Source organism: Rhinatrema bivittatum, chromosome 12 (genome assembly GCF_901001135.1).
Source record: "Rhinatrema bivittatum chromosome 12, aRhiBiv1.1, whole genome shotgun sequence".
Taxonomy (NCBI): Eukaryota; Metazoa; Chordata; class Amphibia; order Gymnophiona; family Rhinatrematidae; genus Rhinatrema; species Rhinatrema bivittatum.
Window position 1 is genome coordinate 72,555,795 of NC_042626.1, and position 19,031 is coordinate 72,574,825.

General features: G+C 43.1%; 1 protein-coding gene across 1 annotated transcript in view; it reads right to left on the reverse strand.

Annotated features, from left to right (window-relative positions):
• Positions 1–19,031, reverse strand: part of CASC3 (CASC3 exon junction complex subunit) — a 131,969-nt gene that overhangs the window by 66,944 nt on the left and 45,994 nt on the right. The window contains exons 7-8 of the mRNA XM_029573781.1: positions 2,313–3,007; positions 1,715–1,776 (exon numbers count right to left, since the gene is read on the reverse strand). Of these exons, the coding sequence (XP_029429641.1) occupies positions 1,715–1,776; positions 2,313–3,007 (757 nt within the window). The remainder of the gene's footprint in view (positions 1–1,714; positions 1,777–2,312; positions 3,008–19,031) is intronic.

A 19,031-nucleotide genomic window follows, 5' to 3' on the forward strand; every position in this document is an offset into this window, starting at 1 on the left:
CTATCTGTAACACTAAACTAATCTTATTATTAGATTTTCTAAAACTATTTTATTTATTTATTTAGATTTTTATACTATCAGACTGCAGGTTTGCACCTCTACCATCTCCCAGAGACAGAGAGATACTGAGGGGCTGCAGGTTGCACTCTCGGATATGCAGCAGTGCCTCAAAGTTTTGTTCTCTGCCTCCACCTGCTGGTAGGGAGGCAGAAACCTGATCTGGGCTGATCTGGGTATGAACAGGAACAAACTGTTACCATGAGAAACCTTCCACAGTAATCTGCACAATACCACAAACACATACACGTATGGGCCCATAACACACCATAGCTACAAATCAACAGATCACATTGCTGTGTGCTTTTGCACAAATTTAGAAAAACATTTTTTGGGTCTTAAATTTTCTCTCCTGGAGGATTCCCGGGTGGCGATCTGGGCTTGGCAGTGTGTTCCCTTGCTCCATCTTATGTCCGAAGTCCATAATCTTGTCTGTGAGTGATCCCACTAGAGATTGAAAAATTAAGATCCTTAACCTTGCCTGTGAGCTCAATCAGAGAGTGAATGATTAAAGTCCTTAACCTTACCTGCGAGTACTCTCTGATTTGTACTACTGAAAACAGCTTCAACCGTTTTCAGTAGTACCGTTTCTCTGCTTCAACGGCAGGGGAGAAGAAAAACTGATACTTCACGCATATCCAGCATAGCTCTCTGCTTCAACGGCAGGGGAGAAGAAAAACTGATACTTCACGCATAACCAGCATAGCTCTCTGCTTCAACGGCAGGGGAGAAGAAAAACTGATACTTCACGCATAACCAGCACAGCTCTCTGCTTCAACGGCAGGGGAGAAGAAAAACTGATACTTCACGCATAACCAGCACAGCTCTCTGCTTCAACGGCAGGGGAGAAGAAAAACTGATACTTCACGCATAACCAGCACAGCTCTCTGCTTCAACGGCAGGGGAGAAGAAAAACTGATACTTCACGCATAACCAGCACAGCTCTCTGCTTCAACGGCAAGGGATAAGAAAAACTGATACTTCACGCATATCCAGCATAGCTCTCTGCTTCAACGGCAGGGGAGAAGAAAAACTGATACTTCACGCATAACCAGCACAGCTCTCTGCTTCAACGGCAGGGGAGAAGAAAAACTGATACTTCACGCATAACCAGCACAGCTCTCTGCTTCAACGGCAGGGGAGAAGAAAAAACTGATACTTCACGCATAACCAGCACAGCTCTCTGCTTCAATGGCAGGGGAGAAGAAAAACAACCAATAAGGGCTGAATAACATAGTCTGGGTAAAACAAATAAGCATGGGTGTAGCTTGCTTATTGTGGCGGTTACTTCCCCTACTACCCCTAACTAATCAAGCTTGATATTTCACTTGGATGCAGCTCCATCACTGCTCTCTACATCAATGGTGGGGGTGGAAGGGAAATAGACCAAAGAGCTAAGAGAAACAGATAAGTATGAGAAAAAAAAAATGTGTGAAGCTTGCTGGGCAGACTGGATGGGCCGTTTGGTCTTCTTCTGCCGTCATTTCTATGTTTCTATGAAAACAAATTACTACTACTTTTTAAGAACTTGTGATGACTAGAACAAGTACATACTTCACATTCAGCTCTCACTGCTCACTTGTGAGTTTATACTCTTTGGAGCATTGCGTAGACAAGCAGAGCTTTATAAGCAGTGAACATAGTGCAGTGTACATACCATCTCCTCCAGGCGGTTAAACCGTGGTGGCACACCTCCCATGTGCATATGATTCGGGATCCCTGCAACACAGCACAGCATTAATTACAACACAAATCAATTTACTGACCAAAAACTGAAACACCAAAGACCACTGGACACCAGAACTTTCAGAGAGGTTAAGAGTTTGCCTTCTGTTGGCCAAAAATCTTATAGTGAGCGATTTAGTCAAGATTAAAGCACTCCAAGTGTGCACACACATTCACAGAATCAAGAGGCTCAAACAACTGGGTTTGCAAATCATTCTGTTCAGCACATGACATAAGACAGAAACGTTTCTAACCTGAGGGGTAACTACACCAGTATATATATGTTCAAACAGAGGCTGAATAAGGTAGCATGGCCAGCCCAAAGCAATCTCACAGCTGCAAATCTTTGGGAATGGCCAGCAAGGCCCCCAAACAGCCTGCAGACATGCGCACTTGAGTGGTGGCAGAGAAGTGGAGGTGGCTTTACAGGGTACAGTAAATACCACCCGAGGGATGGTGATGCAGGGCTTCCTCTCTGCCCATTCCCCCCCCCCCCCCACACCGCTGTACATGTACAAGTTTCAGCCTACCCTGCAGCTCTCGAGGCTGGATAAACTGGGGCTGCCCTGCAGGAGGGCTCCAGTTTTGCTCACTGACACTCAGTTCCGCTATTTCTTGTTCCAGTGTGCCTATGCTGTGATCTGCAGGCACCTCCCATCCACCACTCTTCACAGCCGGGGGTGGTGGCACCACCTGAACCTGTTTCTGCGGCACAGGGGGTGGTGTCTCAACTGGTGGTGCTTCCTCAGGTGGTTTTGCTACATCACCGCCTTTGATCCTACTTCTCCTCACTCGGGAATAGGATTTCTTTTCCACCGGCCTGTCTTGTGGTGGTGGTGGTTGTACAGTGTCCACTACAGTTGCCGTTTGACTTTCAAGAGTGATCTCGTCTTTCTTGGCAGGGCTATTCTGACTGGCAGGCAGAGCGTCTGGCTCTGGAGATGGCTCCCTTGCCACGTTCTGCTCGCTGCTCCATGTCCGATGGTAGCCATGTTCTGACTTTAAGCGCTCGGAGGGTTCCGAGGTTCGGTAGTTGGGCCGGTTCTCTTTGTAGCCTCCTGACTTTTGGAAGCTGCTGGGCTGTGACGATCTCCCAGATCCACTGGAGTTCCTGCTATTGAAGGCGCGTGGGGGCAGCTCGCTGCTGGGGACCTGATACCGTGGGGGAGGTCGGTTCGGCTTTTCACTGGACCAGTTCTGCTCTCGTCTTGGCGGGCTTCCAAACCTGAAGTAAATAAGTAATAGCGTCAAATTAACTCGACCCCAGATCTTGTCTATTCCTCTCCTCCTTCCTATCAAGATCTTGACAGGGTTATGCATCTGGATTTTAGAAAGGATAGTTAGAAATTTATGGGGCAATGGATCTGGATTTTTCCAGATTTAACAAAAGCAACACAGGATAAAAGAAAATTGTTTCTGGCTGTGAGTCAGGAGAAACGGACTCTTGGCACTTTGTTCTTTCTCCGACATTTCTGTAAATGCTGAGTATGTTTTATAGTTCAATTGTTTGAAGCTGCTTATAAGAAGTTTTAAATAAATACTAAGGTATTCCCAGGTAAAAGAAAATTGGTTGTTACCTGCTAATTTTCATTCCTGAAATACCACAGATCAGTCCAGACAAGTGGGTTTTGCATCCCTACCAGCAGATGGAGGCAGAGAACTAAAAAGCTTTTCAGGCATTGCTATTTAACCAAGAGTGCCAACTGCAGTCGCTCAGTAATGACTTGTACCCAAGACAATGTAGAGTCAGATCAACTCAAGTAACAACTTCCCCTCCTAGGGCGAACATGGAATCCCAAGGTTGGAGCCCTCACATCCAAGGACACAGAAAAAAAAACTCCTTTTAGTCCAAGGTTCCAACTATATACAAAACTAATCTCTGCTCTAAGGAACTAACTCCAACAATACAGTCTTTTGGAATCCAGGGGATGGGCCTCTGGACTGATCTGTGGTATTTCAGGAACGAAAAACAACAAGTAAGAACCGATTTTCCTTTCCTGTTCATACCCCAAATCACTCCAGACAAGCGGGCGTGAACCTGAAAGACCTACACGTAGAACACTCTTACCTAAATTCACCTCCTCTGGCGCCCGCACATTTAAATGGTAATGCTTGGTGAAAGTATAAAGCAACGACCAAGTGGCTGCTCTACAAATCTCCTGTGGTGACACCAACTGACACTCCGCCCAGAAGGTTGCCTGCAACCCATCTGGGACTGTCCGATCCTTACAGAGATAGGTTGAAAAAAATAGTCTCCTTCAAACAATGAGCAATAATAGTGGCTTTAGAAGCCTTAGTTACTTTCTTTGCATCTCTGAACAAGACAAAGATGATCTGACTGTCGGAAACCATTAGTGACCTTAAGATATCGCAACAGAGTCCAACAAACATCCAGAAAGTGTAGTTTCCTCGTGTGCTGCACCTCCCCAGCCAAACTCAGGAAAGCTGGAAGCTCTACTGTCTGGTTGAGGTGAAAAGACAAAAGAGTATTTGGCAAAAACGAGGGTACCATCACAGATACACAACATATTCTGAAATCCGCAGAAATGGTTCTCTACAGGACAAAGCCTAAAGCTCTGAAATCCTTCTGCTATAAGAAACACAGCTTTCAAAGCAAGGTCCTTCAATGAAGCCTTCCGCAGAGGCTTAAACAATGGACCACAAAGATCTCACAACATCAAGTTTAAGTTCCCAGAAGGACATATCCTCCGCATCAGGGGTCGCAGATGCTTGGCTCCCTTGAGAAATCATATGATATCCGGGTGAGACGACATCAACCTTCTTTGCAACTTTTCCCCGAAGGCATCCCACGGCTGCCATCTATACTCAAAGCGAATTATAGACAAATCACTCTCCACACCCTGACATAACCTAGCGACGTGTCAGGTCTCCGAGCCTGAAACAATGTAGTAATAACAGACTCAGAGTACACTTTTGATCTTAAATGTCTCCTCTCAAAAGTCAAGCCGTGAGACAAAAGACATCCACCTGATCCAAAAAGATAGATCCTCGCCAGATGATCACAGCCGCTTCCCCGCCAGTGACCCTCGCCGACGCCACTTACCGGCTGCCAGAGCCCTCGGCGAGACAAGGGAAACATCAGAGCAGCAGCCCTCCCATCGTGGCGGTAAGGCACGCCCCCAGTGATGTCAGCAGGGCGCAGAGACGTCCATAAGGCCAAGTGTGGGCCTCTGCCCAGCGCCATTTCCTCACCGAACGCCCACAGCCAGCGACCCTCGCAGACGCCAACCACCAGCTGCCAGAGCCCTTGGTGAGACGAGGGAAACATCAGAGCAGCAGCCCTCCCATCACAGCAGTAAGGCACGCCCCCCAGTGACGTCAGCAGGGCACCGAGACGCCCATAAGGCCAAGCGCAGGCCTCTGGCGTAGCGAGCCTAAGGAGCGTGACCAAGGGCCTGCCCCTTAGAGCGCCCCATTGAGTCGCCCTCCAAGCTACCACCTCCTCTTACAGATCTCCTGAAACCCCTCCTGACCTACATCACCATTTGAAACATCTCCTGAATCTCACTTCAGTTCTGCCCAAATGCAACACACGCTCTCCGCAACCGGCACTGACCCATTGGGATCACGAGTCCTGCAGAACCCAGCATCACCTCTCACAGGCATCCAACAACCCTGGGATCCACGGCAAACACCCTCCCCCACAGAGGAGAAACCCACACCTCGACGAGCCAAGGCCGCAGGCCTTGCGTGCAGACCTTAGAACACCTAAGGAGCCCGATCAGACAACCTAACCCTCAGAACCGCACCTCAAATACAAACCTAACATAGTAAACTAAGCCAAACCCAAGACAGCGCAGGCAGACAACATGCAACTACTCAACAAAATGATGATCCACGAGACCTCAAAACTCCCATTAATGAGCAACAAAACCTGATAAATAAAACCATCAATGACTCTCTAAAATACTTGATATGCCTCACCTTCATACTCAAACGCTCAAACCATCACTAAAAACATCATGCTAATCACAGACATGCTTCAAGATCAAAAACCTGAATTCATTGCGATAACTGAAACATGACTAAAAAATACAGACAATGTAATAACAAACCAATTAGCCAATAGCGCTTACGACATTCTCAATTCCTAGGATAAACCGGAGGAAAAATGCTAATAGTAAAAAAAAAAAAGTCTTGCTATGAAACTAATACCTAACTCTCTTCCCAAACAATATGAAATAGCCCTATTTGATTCTAAAAAACTCCAAATATTCCTGATCTACTGTCCCTCCAAACTACTTGAGAACATCTCTCCATTAATCGAGTTCCTCACTTCTACCATCAAAAACAAGAAACCGACAATCATACTTGGAGACTTTAATCTCCACACCGATAAAACCCCTCCATCCCACCCCACCCAAACCCTGACAGATATCCTAACCGCGCTTCACACAAATAGTAAACAAACCAACACACAAAGCAGGCCACACATTAGACTTAATATTCACTAATGATAAATTCCTAACAAACCCCACAGTAAATTGCTCGCCTGTCCCATGGTCTGACCACCACTTCAAAAACTGCAAGACAAAAGTTGTATCCAGCATTAACCAGGAACCTAACAAACCATACTCCTTCAAATAGAGACCTCCATTCCCCCTAGAACCACTTCAACAAGAACTTGGAAAACAACTAAAGAACACAGACCTAACCAGCATAAACACCACCACACAATCATGGCAACAAATTACCACGGAAATCACCAATAATATAGACCCGGAAAGAACAAAAAAGATTGATAATAAAAGAAAAAATGATAACCCACGGTTCAATAAAGATCTAAGAAACGCCAAATCAACACTAAGAAAAAAAGAAAAAGAATGGCGCAAAAACAAATGTCCCCTGACACTAGCCAGATATCGAACCAACCTAGCATGCAACAAAATCTTGATAAACAATGCCAAAAGAGACTACAGCAAAAGAATCCAAAACCACGCAAACAACCCAAAAACTCTGTTCAACATAGTAAAAAACCTTACCTCAGTCAACACCACCACTAACACACATTCAAACAAAAATCTAAGCCAAGATCTAGCAATTTTCTTCAAAAACAAAATTAGTAAAATTACCGAAAACAATCAAAACCCCCAACCAAAACATACAACTAAGCAACAAGAACATAACACCATGGTCATCATTTGAAACCAGATCATCCATCGAAACTGAGAATATAATCAGAACCCTCAACCCAGCGAACCACAATCTCGATAAAATACCAACACAAACCCTAAAAGAGCTATCCCACACCATCGCCCCAATCATCACATCAATCATTAACAAATCTCTCGAAGAAGGCGATCTTCCAGACACCCTTAAAATGGCATCAATCAAACCCATTATAATAAAAAAAAAAGAACATGGACCCCACTGAGCTCAATAACTTCCGCCCCATCTCAAAGTTATCATTCCTGGCCAAACTAACCGAAAAGGTGGTCCTGAAACAATTGAATGAACACTTAGATCTAAACAACATTCTATACTCCCACATAACATGGATTCCGGAAATATCACAGCACAGAAACACTATTTCTCAAACTATCCAACACAATACTAAAAGGTTTCAACAAAGGACACAATACATCCTCATACTACTAGACCTTTCCCCAGCCTTCGATACGGTCGACCATCAAACACTTCTCCACAGACTACCTGAAATTGGGCTAACTGGAAAAACTTTAAACTGGTTCAACTCCTTCCTTCTAAACAGATCATTTCAGGTAAACATTAACAACTCCATCTCAGAACTAATTCCTCTTGAAACCGGAGTGTCACAGGGCTCTGCCCTATCTGCCACACTATTCAACATCTACATACTCCCCTTATTCCAACTACTTTCAAGCCTCAGCATTACTTACTATCTATATGCAGATGACATTCAAATACTCATCCACATAACTAATACCGTTGAAAATGCTCTCAAACTAGCCGCCACCCATCTCACAACAATAAAAAATACTCTAAATCAAATGAATTTATGCCTTAACATGGACAAGACCGAATGTATACTGCTTGAAAGAAAAAGCCAACTTAACCAACCCAAGAACTCAATACAAATAGACAACACCACGATCAATCTAAGTGAAAATGTAAAAGACCTGGGGATTTGGCTCGACCCTGAACTGAGCTTCAAAAAACACATAGCCATGAAAACCAAAGAAGGATTCTACAAGCTCTCAATACTTAAAAGACTAAAACCACTCCTAAACCAACCTGAATTCAGAACCATTCTTCAATCCCTACTGCAGCTCACTACTAATAGGACTACCCAAATCAACCACACGCCCTCTTCAGCTACTACAGAACGCTACAACGAGCATACTCACCAACCACAAAAGAGCAGAACACATCACCCCAGTACTAAAGGAACTACATTGGCTGCCCATAGAGAAACATATAGAATACAAATTACTTTCCATAATACACAAAAACATAAATAACAGTGAAAAAGAATGTCTAAATACTATATTCCAAAAACATATCCCACAACGCAACACCAGATCAGCTAATAAGGCCCTGCTCGCCATCCCATCAGTAACAACTACTAGTCTCACTACAATTAGAGAAAGAGCAGCTTCAATAGCCGGACCTCGCCTATGGAACTCTTTACCTGAAAACCTAAGGTTACAAAGTGACACGAAATTATTCAAAAAACAACTTAAAACATGGCTATTTCAACAAACTTACAAAGAAGGCATTGGTTAACAAAAGCCTCAATAACCTTAGTCAAGATAAGAAACCTCTGCACCAAAAAAAATTCGGACAAATAAATATTACCATTAACAGTAACCAATAGTTACCCTGCCAGTTAGTAAAGTTAAATATGACCATCCTACCATTAGTAAAGCGAAATATCACCATGTTACCATTAGTAAAGTTAAATGTTAACACGGTGTATATGTTTTAATTGCTATAACATTCATTGTAAGAAGCTGTTATATTTGTAAACTGGAGTGAAGGCTTCTACCAAACTTCGGTATATAAACACACACAAATAAATAAATAAAGATCCTTGTCTGAGCAGACCTTAAAGATGAGTCACAACCTGATGGGCCCCATCCATGGTGAGATGAATCAGGATCCCGCAAACCACGGATGCCATGGCCACTCTGGCGCCAACCAACACCACCTTGCCTGGCTGTTGCCTCTATGCGCCGTAAGATTTGACCTGCAAGAGGCCATGGAGGAAACAAGAACAGAAGAATCCCTATTGGTCCGGAAGAACCAGAGGGTTGATCTCTTCGGCTCCTTACAATCTCCTGCTTTGGCATTGCTTGCAGCGATGCCATCAAATCCAGTTGGGGATTGCTCCATCTGGCCCAGATGAAATCCAAGGCCTCCATCAACAACTCCCATTCCCCTGGGTCCAACTGCTGCCTGCTGAGATAATCCATCTGTACATTGTCCACTCCTGCAACACGAGATGCCACAATCCCTTGTAGGTACTGCTCCGCCCAGACAAAATTCCTGGGCCTCCACAGCCACGCCTAAGTCTTTGTCCCGCCTTGACAATTGACATGTGCCACCACTATTGCATTGTCTGAGAACATTCTCACCATTCGCCCCCGAACCTGAAGAAGGAACACCCGCAACACTTTGCGAACTGCCCTAGTTTCCGAACGATTGATAGACCAGGTCACTTCTACTAGTGACCACTGCCCTTGGGCCATCCATCCTTGACAGTCTGCTCTGAGGCTGGAATCCGTGATCACCACTACCCAATCTGGAACCTCCAGATCCACCCCCTTCTCCAAACTGGATCACGACAGCCACCATGATATTGGATATGAAGGCTCCCTGCCGCAGTTAAGGGCCAAAGAAACTCCTCCGACAACGAAGTCCAATGGGCCAGAAGCACCCTCTGAAGCGGACACATGTGAGGAAAGGCCCATGGCAATAAATCTAGCGTAGATGCCATAGAACCCAGAATCTGCAGGTAATCCCAGGCCCGGGTCACTGGCATATGTAACTATCGGGTCACCTGTGACTGCAACTTCAGAATACTCTGAGGTAAGAAACACCTTGCCCAGTCGACTGTGACTAGGCAACGTGTACTCCAATGACTGGCTTGGAGTGAGATGACTGTTAAATTCACAATCCAACCCAGTGAATGAAACATCTCTAGCATCCTTTGAACAGACTGGCAACATTCTACTTCCAACTTTGTCCAGATAAGTCAGTCATTCAGATAAGGGTAAACCAGAACCCCTTTCCTTTTGCAGCACAGCCGCCACCACTACCATCATCTTCATGAAAGTCCACAGAGCCGTTGCTAACTCAAAAGGTAGGGCCCAAAACTGGAAATGCTGCCCCAACACCATAAAGCGAAGAAATCGCCAATGTTCCATGCATATGTGGATATGTAGGTAAGCCTCCATTAAATCCAACGAGGCTATAAATTTTCCCTACAAACCTCCACTATCACTGTTCTCAACGCCTCCATACAAAAAGTGCAGAAGCTGCAGCACTGCATTGACTGTCTTCAGGTTGAGGATGGGCCAAAATGTCCCTCCTTCTTGGGAACCACAAAGTAAATTGAGTACTTCCCTCGACCCTGCTCCTTTGCCGGTATCAGAATGATTGCTCCTAACCTCTGAAGGCGAAGCAACAAATCCAGGACTGACTCGTTTGCTGCGGTACTTGAAATGAGACTCCATGAAGGCTTCTGGTTTGGGATGAAAACATTCTAAAACATAGCTGTCTCTTATCACCTCAAAAATCGTGTCAGGTGTCCCCCAACCATTTCCTCGAGAATGTGGACTGAACTGGCTTCATTGAGAGGACTTACAACCTCTGGTACCCTGACCGGCATCATCTCTGGAAGGTCTTTGGGAACCCCGAAAGGACTACTGCCGTCCAATTCCTTGCTTCTGCAATGTCAAAGAACTCTTGTTGGGAGAAAACGTCTTATACCCCGGAAACAGGAGCAAGCAGGAAAAGTCTTCCTGCCACTCATATTCTGGCAGCTTGTTTCCCTTTGACTCCCTCAACTGCTTCATTAACTGCTCCAGATTCTCTCCATATAGCAGCATTCCTTTAAAGGCAAGACTACAGAGCTGAGGACTTGTATTCATTGCTAATACCATACTCCTAGCTGAAGTCCAGATCAAATCATATAGCATGTTGGCCACATGTGACCCCAGCTTCTAACTGGGCCGCCTGCTTAGAACTGTCAGAGGAACTCACAGCCTTCTCCTGGGCTTTCTGTACCCAGCGCAAACAAGTCCTTTGCATCAGACTACCAAAGATCACCGCTTGAAGACTTAAGGCCAAAACCTCAAACATCTTATTCAACTGGATTTCCAGTTTGTGGTCCTGAGCATCCTTTAGAATGGCCGACCCCACAACCGGAAGGATTGTCTTCTTAGTGACCACCGAAAATGAAGCATCTACTTTAGGCAGCACCAAAAGCTGCAAAATATCCTTGGTTAAATGATATAACTTCAACATCGCCCTGTCCACCTTAAGAAATGCTTCCGGTTCACCAGCTTAACCTTCTTGGGGAGCGGAAACGCCTTTGGGGTCCTCGAAGGCCATCCAGAACCGGATCCACTCCATTATCCAACTCCTCCTGCTGCAACTTAATACCCAGTTCCTTCAGGACATGGGGAATAAGGGGTCTCAACTCCTCTTTGTGGAAAAGGACCAGCTGCGGATCATTCCCCTCCGCAACTGGTATCTCCTCGGGGTCAGAAAATTCTCCAGTTCAGTCCTGCTTTTTCCTTGACCCGTCGTTAGTTGCTATATCACCACCTGGATCATCCTGAAAATCCTCTGAATCATCCAATTCCACAGTCCCAGTAGGTTGGCTAAGACCTAATTGGCAGAGTAGGTCCCCTGAACTCCTGGCTGGGGACCACTTTAGACCTCTTTGGGTTCCACTGTACTTTCTGACTCAGGGACTGTTTACCCCCTACACCTTTCCTGGTCAAATAGGCCTCGTGAAGAAGTAAAATGAAATCAGTGGAAAAATCCTCCCCACCACTGCCCCCACAATCTGGCACCTATAGGGCTTCCTTCCCCTGATCCTCAACCCCGGTCTGCATTGCTGGAGACAAAGGGGAAGGGGAATTGCAAGGTTCACAAGAAGGTGCCTGCTTCCTGCCACATGCAGCTCTCCTGCCTGCCGCAATAAAATCTCCCTCTGGAAGCCTCTCTGACAGGGCCCTGAGATCAGGTAGCTCTCCAGTCAGCTGCTGGCCCCGAGGAGGGTCCCACTCCTCCCATGGCACAATTGCTGCCAAAAAGAAAACTGGTTCTAACCTGATAATTTTCGTTCCTGTAGTACCACAGATCAGTCCAGACTCCTGGGTTTTGCCCCGCCTCTAGCAGATGGAGACAGAAGTTTACCAACAAACTCCGCCTTATCTAGGATGGTGCCACCTACAGTCTGGCAGTATTACTTAATATCAAAGCAGAATGGATCCAAAAACCCAAACTAACTATAATCAGTAACCTGTCAATCTTAAACTGGCTCATTAACCCCCAAATGGGTACAGAACCCGTGCTACTCGGAAAAAAACTTGATTGATTTGCCGATAAAAGAAAACAAAGATTGAAAAATAGCGCAGACTCTCCATTACCTTCAAGTGCCAAAATCGGCGGGACTCTGGACTGATCCGTGGTACTACAGGAACGAAAATTATCAGGTAAGAACCAGTTTTCTTTTCCTTGTACATACCCGGATCAGTCCAGACTCCTGGGATGTATTTATTTATTTATTTAACATTTTTCTATACCGACCTTCATGGTAATAACCATATCAAATCGGTTTACACAAAACAGGGAGGAACTTTAACAATAAATAATAAATAATCATTTAACAGAAGAAGCAAAGTTACAATCAACAAGGAGGATAAACTTGGAAGCATAGGTAGCTGGAAAAAAGAGTAGGAGACAAATAGCTGAGAACATAATAACAATACAGGTTAGAATTTTGTATATTTTGGCTGCTTAGGGGTTTCTAATTCCAGAGTTTGTGAATTGTGGCTAAGGGCCGTTAGTGTGCTTCAGAAGGTTGCGGGAAGGCTTGGCGGAAAAGCCATGTCTTGTTTTTTTCTGAATGTTAGATGGCATGGTTCCAATCTAAGATCTGTGGGGATGTTGTTCCAGATAGTAGGGCCTGCTATCGAGAATGCCCGGTCTTTTGTGATAGTGAGCCGTGTGGCTTTGGTTGGGGGGGCTTGCAGAGTTCCTTTGTATGCTTCTCTAATTGGTCTGGTTGAGGTGTGGAGTCTGAAAGGGATTTCAAGGTCGAGCTGTAGATGATTGTGGACCGTTTTATGTATTATGGTGAGGGATTTCTGTAGGATTCTGAAGTTGATTGGCAGCCAGTGTAGGTTCCGGAGGATGGGGGAGATGTGTTCTCCATGATTGGTGTTGGTCAAGATTCTTGCTGCGGCATTCTGCAGCACTTGTAGAGGTTTGGTGGTGGAGATGGGGAGTCCGAGGAAGAGAGCGTTACAATAATCTATCTTGGCAAAGAGCATGGTTTGTAAGACTGTCCTGAAGTCGTGGAGGTACAGAAGGGGTGTGAGTCTTTTTAACAGATGTACCAGAGCTTTACTTACTTGGGATAGGATCCGGAGAGGCCCGCTCTCAGCACACCTTCTCCAAATCCTCCTGTCCCTGATGCCCAAACATCCAGCCGGTAATGCCTGGCAAAGGTATGTAATAACTTCCATGTAGCCGCTCTGCAAATCTCCTCTGGAGAAATCTGTTGACATTCCACCCAGGATGCGGCTTGAGAACGAGTAGAATGAACCCGAAGACCCACTGGCAAGGACCAACCGCCCAATAAATAAGCAGAATTTATGATCTCTTTCAGCCACTGAGCTATCATAGTCTTAGAAGCCATGTTACCCCTTCTTGGCCCACTCCAGAGCACAAAGAGATGATCCGAGACCCGAAAACCATTGGTAATCTCCAGATAGCGCAGCAACATCCTATGAACATTTATTTATTTATTTAAAATTTTTCTATACCGTCATTTAGTAATATACCATCACAACGGTTTACATTTCGGCACGAAATAGGTTGGTTAGATTTCTAGGTTATCCATGGTGTGCCAATATTTTATGGTTACATAGTTCAGTAATATACTCTAAATGAGAGATGGGTTGGGGTTACCATTTATATGATTTTGGGATAATCATATATGTGTATACTGTTTCAATTTAATATTTAATAATGGGTAACAAATAATAAAATTGTCAAATTTTCCGTTTGTTGGTGACTTTCAGCTGTATGTATTGTTAGTCATCGCTCTCATTGTGAAATGCTTTTTTGAAAAGCCAAGTTTTTAGGCCTTTTTTGAAAAGTTTTAATTCTTTCATTAATCTCAGTTCAAGTGGTAATGTGTTCCACAATAATGGTCCTGCCAAAGATAGAGCTCTCTCTCTCATTTGGGTCAACTTTGCTGTTCTGACTGCGGGTATGGTTAGCAGTGCTTTATTGGCCGACCTGAGATTTCTTTGTGGGACATGTAATCGTAAAGCAGTGTTTAGCCAGTCGGCGTTTTCGTCATTAATTAATTTATGAATTGTGCAAAGTGTTTTGAATTGTACTCTCTGTTCTATTGGGAGCCAGTGTAAATCTGCAAGTGTTTGGGTAATATGATCTCTTCTGCCTTTTCCAGTAAGTATTCTGGCAGCTGAGTTCTGTAGTATTTGCAGTGGCCTGATTGTGGTGTATGGTAAACCTAGGAAGAGTGTGTTGCAGTAGTCTGTGCTGGCAAATATTAGTGCTTGTAATACTGTACGAAAGTGTTCCTGGGTTAATAAGGGTTTTAGTCTTCTAAGGACCATTAGTTTGGCATAGCCTTCTCTTACTTTTATTGATATGTGTTGTTTAAGGCTGATTTCCGTGTCCACAATAACTCCTAGGTTTCTAACCTTATTGTTTAACTCCACTAATTTATCATTTTTAAGTTTGATGGGATTTTGAATTCTTACAATGTTTTTTCGTTCAAGGTGTATAAATTCCGTTTTTTCTATGTTAATTACTAGTTCCATTTGAGTTAATAGTTGTTTTATTATGTCTAGATACATCATTGCAAAGTTCAGTGTTTTCTCAATTGACTCTTCCACTGGTAGAATTAGTTGGATGTCGTCAGCATATATGTAGTGTCTGATACCTAGCCCTGCTAGTAGGTGGCAGAGGGGGAGCATGTAAATGTTAAATAGAGTCACTGAGAGTGCTGAGCCCTGGGGGACTCCTGTTTTTAGGCCAATCTTGTCTGATATTGTGTTTTTTATCTTTACCTGATAAGATCTATTTGTAAGATATGATGTGAACCAGTCAATTGTTTTTTTTTGTAATCCAATTCCTTCCAGTCTTTTTAATAGTATGTTATGGTTCACTGTGTCAAATGCTGCGGACAGATCTAGTAGTATCAAAATGTAGTGTTTGCCGCTATCAAATCCGCGTAGTACGCAATCTGTTAGTGAGATTAGTAATGTTTTGGTGCTATAGTGTTTTCTGAAACCATGTTGTGATGGGTAGAGTATGTTATTGTTGTCTAGATGTTCTGCTAATTGCTTTGTACAGCTTTTTCTATTAATTTTGCGAGCATAGGCAGGTTTGAAACCGGTCTATAGTTACTTAAGACGTTAGGGTTATTTTCAGAATTGGTTTGATTATTGCATTCTTCAGTGGGTCTGGCATTACTTCTTCATTGAGTGATAGATTAATTATTTTTGCTAATGTGTAGGAGGTTATGTCAGCTAGTTTTTTTTATGTCTGTGGTTGGAATGGTGTCAATTATATGTGGAGCAGGGTTTAATTTTTTTATCAAGGATTCTACTTCGGTTTGTGATACCTCGTCAAATGTGGAGAACTGTGTCACATCTCTTTTTTGCATTTTGATTTCTTGTTTATTTAGGATCGGAATCTTAGCCCTAAGGTTAGTGATTTTGTCTGAGAAATAGTGAGCTAATTCATTGCATTTGCTTTCTTGTGGTGTTTGGGGCATTTCTGCTTTATCAATGGTCAGATTTTTTTACTATGTTGAATAGTGTTCTTGGGTTATTTGAGAATTTTTCAATTTTTGAACTAAAGAATTGTTTTTTTGTATCAAGAATTACTTTTTTATAATAGGCTAGTTGTTTCCTAAATTTAGTTAGGTTATCTGCAGATTTGTCTTTTTTCCACTTTTTTCTTTTTTCCTTAGATTTTGTCTGATTTCCTTTATTTTTTCGTTAAACCAAGGGTTTTTTTGTTTGGGCTCATGTATTTGCATCGTTTTTGTAGGATTAATGTCATCTGCCAATTTACTTGTGTTTGTTAGCCATTCTGTTGTTGCGTCTATACAGTTTTTGTGTTCAAAGTTTTTTAGGTTTATTTATTTATTTATTTTAATTTTTTCTATACCGGCATTCGTGATAATATCACATCAAGCCGGTTTACAGTAAACAATGGGGTGATAATATGTACAATACAAAATATAAATGCAGTTACAATAAACAACGAGTCGTACAACTAGGAGCAAGAAGAAGAAAAGATAGTAACTTTAACATAGTGTGTAAACCCGTAGAATGGTAGAATTTCCAATAATGGAAGTGAGTGATTTACAATGAATTGTTCAGTATAAATATGTAGTTTTTAACAATAAAGAATAAATCATAAGTAATGAAAATTCTGAATGTTTATAATGCTTAGGGGTAGGTTACCAGGATGGTTATAATAAGAAAGATGTTGCTTGGAGGTTGAATATCGGATAGAAATGTTTTTAATCTGAGTCTGGGAAGGCTTGTTTGAAAAGCCATGTTTTAAGTCTTTTCCTGAATGTCAGTAAGCAGGGTTCCTGTCTAAGTTCCGTTGGTATGGAATTCCAAAGAGTGGGTCCTGCTGTGGAGAAAGCCCTATCTCTGTAAGTTATGTGGAGGGACGTTTTGGAAGGCGGTACTTGTAGAGACTCTTTGTAGAACTCTCTTATGGGTCTGGAGGATGTATGCTTTATGAAAGGGATTTGTAGGTTGAGAGGAGCGATTTGTTGTATGGATTTGTAGATTATGGTGATTGACTTATAAAGAATTCTGAAATGGATTGGCAGCCAGTGTAAATCTTTAAGGATTGGGGAGATGTGCTCTCTTCTCCTTGTATTTGTTAGAATTCTGGCTGTCGTATTTTGAACCATTTGTAGCGGTTTGGTGTGAGCTGATGGGATACCTAATAATAAAGAATTGCAATAGTCTAGCTTGGAGAAGATTATTGCTTGTAGGATAGTCCTGTAGTCATGGTTGTGGAACAGTGGTCTTATTCTTTTTAGAACATGTAGTTTATGAAAGCAGTCTTTAGTAGTTTGGTTTATGAAAGCTTTTAAGTTAAGCCTATTATCGATGATTGCGCCCAAATCTCTTACTTTTGTTGTTTGTAAATTAGTTTGAGGAATTGTGGGGGTGTGGCAGATCTCAGAGGATATGAGAAGGAGTTCCGTTTTTGAGGAATTTAGGATTAAATTCATACTGGAAAGGAGGGAGTTCATTTCTTGCAGACAATAATCCCAAAGATCGAGGGTTTTTTTAATGGATTCTTTGATTGGTATCACAATTTGGACATCGTCGGCATAAAGGTAGTGTTTAAGGTTCAAGTTGGTTAATAGCTGGCAGAGAGGGAGGAGGTAAATGTTAAAGAGGGTGGGTGAGAGGGATGAACCTTGGGGAACTCCTTGAGATGAAGGGTAGCGTTTAGATTCTTTGCTGTGAATTTTTACCTTGAAGCCTCTGTTTTTTAAGAATGAGTGGAACCAGGATAGTGCAGAGCCTGTTATGCCGATGTTCAATAGTTGGTTTAGGAGCATGGAGTGGTTAACAGTATCAAAGGCGGCTGAGAGGTCCAAGAGAATCAAAAGGTAGGACTGGCCTTTGTCTAGGCCTAGGGTGAGGTAGTCTATTAAGGAAATTAGTAGAGATTCTGTACTTAACGATTTCCTGAAGCCATATTGTGAAGGGTAGAGAATTTTGTGGTCTTCCAGGTAGTCTGATAATTGAGAGTTAACCAGTTTTTCCATGACTTTAGCAATGAATGGGAGGTTTGAGATAGGGCGAAAGTTGGAGGGGTCGTCTGGGTCTAACTTTGGTTTTTTTAAGAGCGGTTTGATTGATGCCATTTTGAGGTCGTCAGGGTAGAGTCCTTTAGATAAAGAGCAGTTGATTATGTCTGTCAGAGCTTTGGATATGGTGTCCGGAATAAGGAGGAGTAATTTGGAAGGGATTTGGTCTAATGGGTGTGTCGATGGTTTCATATTTTTCAGTATTCTAAGGATCTCCGAAGTTGTAGTGGGTTCAAATGAATTGAGTGAGATGTTTTTGTTATGGTGTATAAAGGTACTGTGAGGGGAAGAGGTAATGAGCGAATTCTTAGAAAGAAGGTTGGCTATTTTGTTGTTGAAGAAGAGGGCAAGCTCCTCTGCTTTTTCTTGGGCTTTGTTAAATGGAATGTCAGGTATTTGGATTTGAGTTAAGTTGGAGACGTAGGCGAAAAGGGCTTTAGCATCAAAGATCATATGATGGATCTTATGAGCATAGAAGTCTCTTTTGATTTTTAGCAAGGAATTTTTGTAGTGGTGGAGAGCAAGTTTGTAGGCAGAGAGGGTGGAAACTGAAGGAGATTTGCGCCATTTGCTTTCGTTCCGTCTGAGGGAAAGTTTTAGATTTTGTAGTTCGTCATTAAACCAAGGTTGTTTTTTTGGAAGGTTGTGTTTTAGTTTTTTAGTTGTTAGAGGACAGAGTTTATTAGCTGCAGTTTCTGTAATATTATTCCAAGAATGAAGTGCTGAATTAGGAGAGGAAAGGTCCAAGTGTGGTAGTTCTAAGACTAGGTGGTTGTGGAGGTCCTCAGATGCACATATTTTCCTGTAGGAGAATTGTTGTTGAGGGGCGAGGGTGCTGTTTTTTTGTGCCAGTGTGATGGTGGTCGAGATTAGAGAGTGGTCCGACCAGGGTACTGGTTCGCAGATCGGTTGAGTTGAGTTAGAGATACCAGAATTGGTGAAGATGAGGTCCAATGTATGACCTGCTTTATGGGTGGGTTTCTTGATAATTTGATTGAAACCTAAAGCAGACAAGGCGGTAATGAAAGTTTTCCCATTTGTAGATAGAGAGGGATTGTTGACATGTAAATTGAAGTCACCGAGTATAATTGCTGGAGAATCTAGATTAATGTGGGAGACTATTAGTTCAAGGAGAGGGGAGGTATCTGAGTCGAGAAGGCCTGGGGGGGCATATACA